The sequence below is a fragment of the Macrotis lagotis genome, chromosome 6 (genome assembly GCF_037893015.1).
Source record: "Macrotis lagotis isolate mMagLag1 chromosome 6, bilby.v1.9.chrom.fasta, whole genome shotgun sequence".
Taxonomy (NCBI): domain Eukaryota; kingdom Metazoa; phylum Chordata; class Mammalia; order Peramelemorphia; family Peramelidae; genus Macrotis; species Macrotis lagotis.
Window position 1 is genome coordinate 225,646,284 of NC_133663.1, and position 11,095 is coordinate 225,657,378.

The 11,095-nt window shown below is 32.0% G+C and overlaps 1 protein-coding gene across 3 annotated transcripts in view; it reads left to right on the forward strand.

The window, feature by feature from the left end:
* Window positions 1–11,095, forward strand: part of AP1S2 (adaptor related protein complex 1 subunit sigma 2) — a 31,392-nt gene that overhangs the window by 18,885 nt on the left and 1,412 nt on the right. The window contains exon 5 of one of the 3 annotated variants that reach the window (XM_074192377.1): window positions 8,158–11,094. The exons of the other annotated variants lie outside the window; for them this stretch is intronic. Within the exon in view, the coding sequence (XP_074048478.1) occupies window positions 8,158–8,193 (36 nt within the window). The 3' untranslated portion in view covers window positions 8,194–11,094. Of the gene's footprint in view, window positions 1–8,157; window position 11,095 lie in introns of those variants that run through there. 3 annotated transcript variants of the gene reach the window in all.

Consider the following 11,095-nt stretch of genomic DNA (forward strand, 5'->3'; position numbering starts at 1 on the left):
CTCCCTCTTACTCCCTTTCTATTTTAAGGATTAAAAAAGAAAAAAGCAACCTCATATAACAAATATGCATAGTCAAACAAAAAACAAATTACTATATTGGTCACATCTAAAAATGTGTATTCCATATTCCAGTCTACATTTTAAGTCTAAAACTTCTCTGACAGGATGTAGTGTGCTTCATCTTTAGTTCTTTTTATAATCATAATTTGTATAAAGACTTTCAAAGTTGTTTTTCTTTATAGCATTGTTGTCATTATATAAATCATTCTATTTCTGCTCACTTTACTCTGCATAAGTTCATAGAAATTTTCCCTGTTTCCTCTTAAACTGTCCTTTTCTTGATTTGTAATTTCTTATGGGAAAAAGTCACTTTTACACTCAATAAAGCAGCAGCCAGAGCAAAAATACCTGCATCATTTGTTTTTAATCTGTGACTTAGACCTTCAGTCTATATTCATTTCATCTTTTCTGATTTGTAGCTAGGGCGATGTGGCAGCAGCCACAAACTAGCTACATTTTTTGTGAATTAAGCAGAACCAAGTGCTAAAGGGAAAATTCAAAGTTACTAAGGGGACAAAGCCTTTTGTTTGAAGCTCAGAGGGAAAGTAGAAACAGATTTGAAAATTCTAACTGTTGAAGAAACATTGGTCAGGGAGGGAGGGAAGAGGAACAGCGGTAAATCAAGTAGCTTATTGAAGAAGGTGATGGATACAAAATTATGACTAGAGCTGCCATGAAATTTTTACCACAGTGGCAAAAGAGACTATGTCTCACAAAGAATGTATAGAAGATCAAAAGTATATGCCTAAGAAAACCTATTTTGGGTCATGTTGAACATGTCTATTGGGAAATTTACTAAAAAAAAGATTTAAGATTTTAGTAACATACCTCCATTTTAAGTAGAATGTTGTGGGAAAGCAGAAAGATCAGCATAATTTATTAGGAAAATTCTTGAATCACATTTAATTTTATTAATCTTTGTATATTTGCTTATTATATAAAGGTATATTTAAGAAGTGCCATCTTAATTAGCTCCATTTCTTTTGATGGATAAGAAAAGACTAAACTGAGCCCAATAAACAGTTCCCTGCCTCTCAATATTTAGATTTAAATTTTTTGTTTCAGGTAACTTTTCTAGAAATGACAACTGTTAGGGTCTAAAGCTTAGACCATTTGCTTTGCAAAGCAACTTGGGATTTTTTTATACTATTTGAAGTGTTTTATGTATAATTGCAATAATGCTTTTATGACTATAAGTGCAGTTTATAATAGAGGAGTGTGTTTTCTTTATGATACAAATAGAAAATAAGATGAAATGTGATATAAAACCATATCCTATGATTTACTTAAAGTTAACTTTTAAGTTGTATTTAATACTTTTTTCCTTTTTTAAAATTAAAATGTAAGATCAGTTGCCCTGTAGTTCTCTTCAGTACTTTGTGAAAAGGTTTTGAGCAGGGCTTGGGAAAGAGTATGTTGATTTTTTTAGTCAAAATACACATTCTGAGTCCTAATTGTAACTAAATGGACAAATGAATGGAGAATGCCTAGATTTTTGTTCAGGCTATCAAATATGGTTGTATGGACAACTTACAGAGGGTGTGTGTGTGTGTGTGTGTGTGTCTGTCTGTGTGTCTATAATAGACACAGCAGATGAATTCTTGAAGGGAATATCCTTATCTTTAAGTTAAAAATCCATTTGAGTATTTGTATCCTAAGCTGGATAGATCTATAGATTTCATTTACTTGCACTTTAGATATAATGATAACCTTCTAAGGAAAGATAGATATGCAAGTTGAATGCTAGGTGAATTCACAAGAGGAACCAAAGAGTGGTAATAGAATAATATCATCCTGGGAAGAAGCCTTTGTGGAATAGAAGTTATTCATTTCAGCAACCTGTCATTCATCCTTTTTAAAATCAATATTTTCATCATTGCTGATTGATATCGTTGCTTCATTGGATAAAATCCTATCGTGTTTTTGGATAACAGGAAACCTAGAAGAATTGCTAACAATGTTAGGTGAGACTTAATCCAAAATGATTTTAGTGGATAAAATGATGGTCTAGATTTAAAGAGATAATTATTATATAAGGATAAATTGAAAAATCCTGAACTTTGGTTAAGAGTAGTTGTCTGTTCAAGTACAGGATAAAATTGAAATCTAAGAATAAATCAGTCTTGTAATACGGCAAACAAAAAAGCTGGAGTAATTACTGAATTAATGGTGTAGTGAATAGAATATAGAAGCTAGGTGGTTCAGTGGATAGAGTCATGAACCTGGAGTCCCAAAGACCTAAGTTCCAGCTGTAGGAGGACTCTTAAGTAATTTAACCATTGTATGCCTCATTCCTTATCTGTAAAATGGGGATGATAATAATATCATTTACCTCCCAGGACTGAAGTGATATTCAAATGAGATAATATTTTTAAATACTTTGCAAATCTTAAAGTGCTATGTAAATGCTAGTTATTATTAATAATAACAGTAAGTCTCTAGTTCTGCTGTACTCTGTCCTATTTAGACCATATGTGTAATGTTTTATACAATTCTGGGTTCTTTAGTACAGACAGGGTCAAGGTTGTCTTGTTTTTGCTAAAGGATATCAAGAGTTGACAATTATATAGTACTTTAAAGTTTACAAAATGGTTTTTGTACATACTAGCATGATTCTCTTTATTTTAGGGATGAGGTAATATGTGCTCCAAGGAATTAAATTACTTGACCATGGTCACACAACTGATGTCAGAGACAGGATTAAAAGCCATGTCTTCTTACTTGCTAGTCTTCAATCCCAAAACAACCTCAGAGGTTGCATGATGAGTTGACTCAAAACTATTCCACAAGTAAAGCTGTAGAAAGAAATAAGACTGTTAAGACTGGAAAAGAGAAGGCTTTGTTGACAAATTTTTGTCTTTAATTATTTCAGAGGTTGTCATGTATTAGGGGGTGAAACTTATCTATTAGTTCCAGGGGTCTGGAAAAGGATCAATGAATGATAGTTGTAAGAAGGCAAATTTTGACCCAGAAAAAAAGAAAAACTTCTAATGATTACGACTGTTCCATAGAAGAAATGGCTGTCTTGAAAGAGGGTTAAGAATTCCCAACTCTTAAAGTGGAGGATGGACGATTAGAATAGTAATAGGAAAGTGCAATTTAGAGCTTGAAGGGACCTTTGTAATCTTGTAGTCTGAGCCCTCATAAATCAAAGGTAATAAGTAGCAGGCTCCTAGGGGTATGAATAGCAATCCTTAAATTACCAATCCAATGACCTTTCCATTATAGCATGCTGCTTTTTTACATTGCTGACATTAAAAGAGTTTAAAGGTTGTTTTTTTTTAACTGATTCAATGGATTATTCTCATTTTAAGCCAATGTTATAAAAGAGCTTTTATAGTTTTGTTTAATTATAAGTTTAGGAGTGATCTTGAATTATCCCCTTCATGTGCCTAATGAAGATGTTGAAGTCCAAAAAAAGTGACTTGCTGAAAGGAATAGAGTGAAGCTATTTGTCCAGAATGTTATATAGGGATTCATGCTATGGGACATGAAAGTAATGGGTATATTAGCTGACTAACGATGCCTTTTTCCAATCATATTCTAGAATTACAAGCATCTTTATTTGGGACTCACTGATCTAAAGAGATAAATGAAATTTCTAAGTATTTTCTACCAAGAAGGCTACTGCTACTGCTACTACTCTTATTCTCTACTTTACTTCCATATCCCATAACAGTTAAAACCAAGTTTTCTTAGTCTTATTTTGGAACCTCTAAAGTGGTTTCTTCTTTCAATTTTTTTATGATTTTAATATAATTTATGGATTGAGTTCCAGTTTGATTTCAAAAGATTTCATAAAGTAATCCCTGAATAAAATTTAATCCAGAGAAAAGAAAAAACCAGATAATCTTAAGTAGACCTCCAAATAAGTATAATAGTTGCTTTCTTCTGTATTCTTTTTTACCCTTTCCTTACATATATTTCAACCTGAAATAAAGCCTGAAATAAATTCCCTTGGATGATCATGTCATCCATTCAGTATAACTCCACCTCATCACTTCCAAGATCAAATATAAAGTCCTATGATGAAATTGAGAGTCCTTCATAACATCTCCCACCTTTATATACACACACACACACACGAGTTATAATAATCCAGTGATACATATCTCATTATTGTTCCCTTAAACAACATGTTCTATCTTCTAACTCTTGAATTTGCACTGGCTAACCACCAACATGTCTAAGATGCTCAGCCATCTGACTGCTTCTGTTTGTTTTGTTGCAAGGCAGTGGAGTTAAGTGACTTGCCCAAGGTTACATAGCTAATTTGAACTCAGGTTGTTCTGATTGCAAGGCTGGTTCTCTATTCACTGTACCACCCAGCTGCCCTTTCAAGTGCCCATTAAATCTCACCTCCTATAGGAAGCCTTTCCTAATAATTCCCCTTAATAGTATTGCTATCTTCTCTGCTGGTTATTTCCTATTTATCATGTATATTGTTTGTTCATAGCTGTTTGCATGTCTTTTCCCTCTTTGGACTGTGAGATCTTTGAGTGTAGGATCTGGGTGGTGTTTTTTGTTTTTTGTTTTGTCTTTCTTTGTCTCCCTGGTGATTGGCACAGTAGGTACTCAGTACTTTTTGACTGCCTGACCCAACTTATACATGGTAAGGCATTTAAAAAGTTGAGCTGTGCCTTTGAGGGATTAAAAAGACTCTCAAAACCTTAAAGAGATAGGGCCAAGATATCAGATGGAATCATAAGATATTCAGAGGTCTGCACAAATTTAGTTCAGTTTTGCAGGTGAGGAAACTGAGACCAAGAGAAATTAAGTGGCTTGCCCATGACCACAGAAGGTACTACGTAGCCGAACCAGGATCTGAACATATATCTTTCTTCCCCAAATCTAGCAACTTTTCCTCTGTACGTGCCAAATACTGTTTTAGGACTTGCATGGATTTCATAAGAAGGACTGAGGGGAAATAGAACCCATATTGAAAGGAGGTAGCCAGACCTAGTTTCCCTTGGGGTGGGAGACAGAGTACTAAACAGCACTGGATTTGAATTCAGGAGCTGGATTTAAATTACATATTTGCTACTTAGAACCTTGGTGACCTTACATCCCTTTTCACTTGTTACCTCAGGCTGGTTGTTAGTTCTCTGGACCTTAATGGTCATCTATAAAACTTCATATTGAGCTAGATGACCTTAGTTCCTACTTCTAGATTTAAATCTGTTTATCTTTGGATGCTAGATAGATAAAGCATCAACTTTGAAGTCAGGAAGACCTGAGTTCAAATGCAGTCTCAGACACTTGACACTTAATAACTGTGCCTGACACATAATGTTATATTCATGCTAGATGTTAAATGAATACCATGTAAAAGATTTGATTTCTTCCTTTGATACTCAATTTTGTTAAGACTGAGGGTTCCTGGGGTGGCTAGGTGGCGCAGTGGATAAAGCACTGGCCCTGGAGTCAGGAGTAGCTGGGTTCAAATCCGGTCTCAGACACTTAATAATTACCTAGCTATGTGGCCTTGGGCAAGCCACTTAACCCCATTGCCTTGCAAAAACCTAAAAAAAAAAAAAAAAAGACTGAGGGTTCCTTAGTTAGATTTGTTAGCACTGATTGCTTTTCCTTCATACTCTGTGTGTTCAACAAACCCAATTCATTCTCATATTGGAATAAACCTTTTTTTCTTATATACAAGCAGCAGTATGCTCTTAACTTCTGCATTTTAAAAAAGGACTCAAGTTGACAGAATGAATGGTTGTCTTAACTATCTTTAAAAAATAAATTTTCTTCTTGTTTGTTATTTTAGAAATACTGGACATGAAAACACAGACATAAATTGCATATAGGGAATTTGAGTAAGAAAGAACTTGTAGATTTTTAATAATTAAAACCTTAGACTAGGTCATTGGGTTTATATGTATATATGATTACTTATAAGTCTGTTTTCTTGAGGTCTGCTCAAAATTTTTTTCCAGCTTCTCTCATATTGGAAAAGTATAACTTTGTTGTCTTTGCTCTAAGATATATTAACACTTTTAAATCTCAGTTGTATTATAATTTTTTAACATTAACTAAAAATGTAAATATATCTAATAGAAACCTGAGTCTTTTACTAATAGATGTTTTTCTGTACAAAAAAAGATACATTTCAAAAATAATTTACCAATTATTTTATTATTTTAAGCATTACTTCAATGTTTGTCCTATCTCTTGGAGCTTTGGACATTTTGGGGGGAGGACAACATACTGAAGGTTTGGTATGTGGGTTTTTATTGTTTTTTTAATATCATATTTGTTTCCAGATACATCCCTTTCAAGCTAGCAGTAAATTTTCCCTTGTAGCAAAGAAAATTTCCAAATTAGAGAAAAAAATTCATATCTTGTGTTTAGTAGGCTAGATTTTGTTTTGTTTTGCCTTTTTTTATTTCAGAATCATTTCCAGATACATCCCTTCCCAAGCCAGCATTGAATTTTCCCTTGTAGTAAAGAAAAAAACAATCAATACAGAAACATTCTTTATTCCTTAGAGGAGAGAGAAGTGTTGCTTTTCCAGGATCTGTTCTGGGATCAAGATTGGTCATTATAGTTAGTTATTCAGAGCTAGATTTCCTTTTAGTTTTCATTTTATATAACCCATATGATTTTGCTTTAATTTGAGTTATATTCAGATTCTGTAATTTTTTTCTAAAATGTTAATTTTTTCACTAAATAATATAGATTTTATCAATTCCTAGATTCATAAACTATAGATATGCTAATTATTCAAAAACAGAATTTTCATATGAAAATGAGGCAATCTCTAGTGCCTGTTTTTATTTTGTTTATTTATAGTTTCTTTCCCATATTAGTTGTAGCATTTTATCTTCACCTTAAAAAAATAATGCATTCCATCTAAACACTGTCTGAATTATTTTTTTTCCATTTTACTTCATTTAGGTATAATTTTACCTAAATTTTAAAAAAAATTCAAAATTGATCAAGAACTACCTGAGCTAAAACTTCAGCATTTTATTCTCAGATGTTCTAAACAGGAATATTAAGATGTGGCTATGTTCAATCAATAGTGATTTTATAGTTGTAACAGTGATCTTGATTTAACATAATACTATTTTGAAGATGCCACTTTTATTTGAGAACACAAGTTATCATAAATTCATAAATTACTTTTAATGAAAGAAACATTCTTTGGCAAGTTTGCAAACATACCTACTTTAAAAATCCTAGTTAATACAACTGAGTGATACATAATTCCTCTTTAATAAATATAATATGCCTAAGTCTTAAGATCACATTCTTGAAGAATAGTTTGCATTATGCCTTTTTCTAATTGAAAAAAGAAAAGAAAAGAAATGGGCTCTTTTGCAACTTAAAATGCCAGGTGAGTGAGAAGAAGCTTTTTTTTTGTCCTTGGGGAAAAGATTTTCCGTTTTGATCTAAGAAGATTTATAGCCACCTTAACTTATAACTGTTTTCATTGAGATTAAATTCTCTTCCTAAGTATAATAAAACTTGATTAACTAGATCACTTAATGCTGCATTTTGGCAGAATTTTCTGGTTGATTCAGCATTGATCAGAAAACTAGTTAAAAAAAATCTTTCCAAAACTTATTAGTAGACTTTCCTGCTTCAGCAAATATAATGTAGCTAACATAATTGAATCTTGCTTAGATACTTCAGGATTTTGCAGGTTTAAAACTATAATTTTGAACATTAATGCCCATTGTTATAGTAAGGTAGGTTGGAAAAGGCATTGGACTGGGAGTCCAGATCTAGGTGATAGGTTTTACTACTTCTTGGAGCCTCACCTGTAAAATGAGAGGATTTTACTACATCATCCTTAACATTTCCTCCAGAATATGACTTGTCTCCAGAACATACCTCAGAAGTTTAAATGGATAAATCTGCTTTGCAATGTTATTATAATTTAACTAATTTTCCTATAATCAATATATATATATATATGTATATAATTTCTCCTTCCCCTGTTCCAGTTAATTGAGGGTACTACATCTTCCTAAGTGAAATATTAGTAAATGGTAATTGTATGAAACATAAAACATCCTAATAGAGTTAATATTGTGTTATATGTCCATTTATGTACCATATATAAGAATGTATGCATTTCTTTTGTAGCCACGCCATGAATACTTTAATGTCCCTGTGTACTAAATGACATCACTCATCGAGTATGCAGAATTTCACAAAGGAAATACAGCTCATTTACTTATGACAGAACAGCTGGTGAAACAAATCGTCTTGAACATAGACGACCATAACCATTTTACTGTTGTACTTTGTCCTCTCTGTTTACATCCTCACATTTACATTGTTTTCTCCCCCATGTCATCTTGATATAGTTTGTTCCTGTCAATATTTGGTTTAATTTTTTTCATGAAATATATAATGTGTATATGTTTTGAGTAAAGTTTTCATCTTAAGCACATACTTGTTATTAACCAACCATCTGTGATTAATTTCATAGATAAAGGAAATTGTTCCATTATAGACAAAATGTGTAGCATAGTAGCTAGCATATGGCCCACTAAAGTTAAACCCAAACTAGTAAGTAAAATAGTGTTTGTTTTTGAAAATGACAATCTCAGATTGCATAATAAATGTGTCCTATAACACTGCATATTTAAGTACATGTAGAAATGAAAAAGAAAAATTATAAACTGAAAATCCAAGGCATAGTATTGTATTTAACACACAAAATGATTTTTCATTCACTAAACTAGTATGCAGAAGGGTAGTATTCTGCATTTGCATTTGTCTTTTTGTACTGGATCTAGTTAGTATTGAACAATAATAATTCTTTTAAAACTTTTACTACTGTTTATATTTAGTACCTTTACATGCAAAGTCTAAATATGTACATTTTAATATTCTAATTTTATATAGTTGAAATGCATTAAAACCTTCATGCTCACTGGCCAGTATTATAGGCTTTAATTCAATATATATTTCAAAAGGAAAAATTTCATGTAGTTTCATATCTTGAATTGAAATCAGTAGGTCATTAAGGAGCATAATCACCTCCAAAATGATTATTTAATCAAGCTAATCATTGTGACGCAGTCTATCAATCAAAATAGGTTAGACGGGTCATTAGGAATTAAGTTGTGTTCTTACAAATCATAATACTTGTATGATCACAGAAAGGTTAATCAGATTGGGAATATATTGTATTCTAGGAACTAGTTACAGAATTTTCCCCAAGAAAGTATTTTTTAAGGTAATAACAGTATTTAATGTAATGGTAACATATACATTATCATGCTTGTTGGCCAAAATGCTGTCTGCTGGGCTGTACCAAAATGATGTTTCTTTTGTTCTTTGTATATAACTGCTTGCTGTAAATGACTCATTCTGAAATAGCTTTCTTGGCATGTCTAAAATAAAAATGTTGCATGTACCTTGTTTCATGTGAATGGCTTTCCTCCTCTACCTATCTCATCTACCCCCAAGAATTTGTTTTAGATTTCACTGTGCCCAGGTAATTTTTTATATGTACATATATGTGTGTATATATATGTGTATATATGTACATGTTTGTTTATAAATTTTAAAGTCTACTACATCATTGGAGTCAAACCTCAAAGAGAAGTGGATCCCTGAAAGCTGCGTAACAACATAGAAAACCACAAATTAGCATTATTGATGTCATATACTGCTTTTTTGTTAAATATTTGTTAATCAGCTTTGAACTACACTCATGAGATTGATACCTATATTAACCACTGTAATACAAATTAACCAATTAGCAAATACACAATTTGTGTTCAAGTGTTGAGAAAATATGCAAAAATAATCTGTTGGTTTTCAGCAAATAATCTAAGATTAGCAAAGTAAAATAAAGGGTCTTACTAACTCCAAGAAATAGCTCTATACTGGTAGCTCTTAATTGAATAAAATGTATCTAATGTAACCAGTGCCAAAATATGATTCTGTTGGTCAGGTTTCATGCATAGTTTTAACCAGTTGACTTAATGGGTTGGAGTAAAGAGCAGGGGGGAAAAATTGTGTGTGTGTGTGTGTGTGTGTGTGTGTGTGTGTGTCTAGTGTGAATGTGTGATTATATATACATATTTTTCACCCTAGTCATTACAATAGACTAAGTTCTTAGAATGTTTTAATGAATTTTTTCAATTAATCTGACGCATTTCAATATTTTATAAATCATCCTCTAAGAAAAAACTGACACTTCCCCCTCAAAAGTAACAAACTATACCTGCTTCTTCACACATCATTGCACAATTATGTCAAAAGTATATAATAAATATTGGTTAATATGATGAAGTACCTGTATTCAGATATAACACAACTTTGCCATCTAAAGGTATTTTCTAAATATCTACTGATTAATATCTCTTTTCCTTGCTTTGTGCTGCAACATGATTTAGGATGCTAAAGTAAGTTTACTTCATCATGAATACATATAAAACTGATGAGCGCTTGATTCCATAGTGTTTAAATCAAAACCTGTTAAATAGTTTCAAAATTTGCAGTCTTTCACAATTTCAAAAGATACTTGCTTTGTTCTAGTTCTAATTGTGGGTTTTTAAAAATTGAATGTTGCGTACTTTTGCTTTTCTGATATCTTGTTGCTATACATTGCTTTTACCAATGTTGTCTGCTTCTGGGTAAATCTAACAATGGTTACTGAAGATGTTAAATATTGATGTTCTAAAGTAAACCCAGCTCCAAAAATATATGAAAAATATTTCCATTGTTATTCAGGGTAAATGATTATTTCTGTTGGTTTAAGTGGAGAAATTTGACTGAATTTACTTTTCAGTGGTCTTATTTTTAATTGTTTTACTATGTATTTCATGAGATCAATTTATGAAAAGATGTTTTGAGCCATAAGAGTGGAAGCTACTGCTAAATGTATATGACCCATTGCTTCAGTAACAAAATTTTTTTCTTTTACCTTTGTTGTTGGTACTCTGTTGGCATTTAAATTTTTTTGGCTTTCAACAATTTTTTCCCCCATGCAAATTCTTCACAGAATAGTCTTAAAATTCTAAAACCCACTGGGTCTGCTTACTACACTCTTGAATTTTCCCTT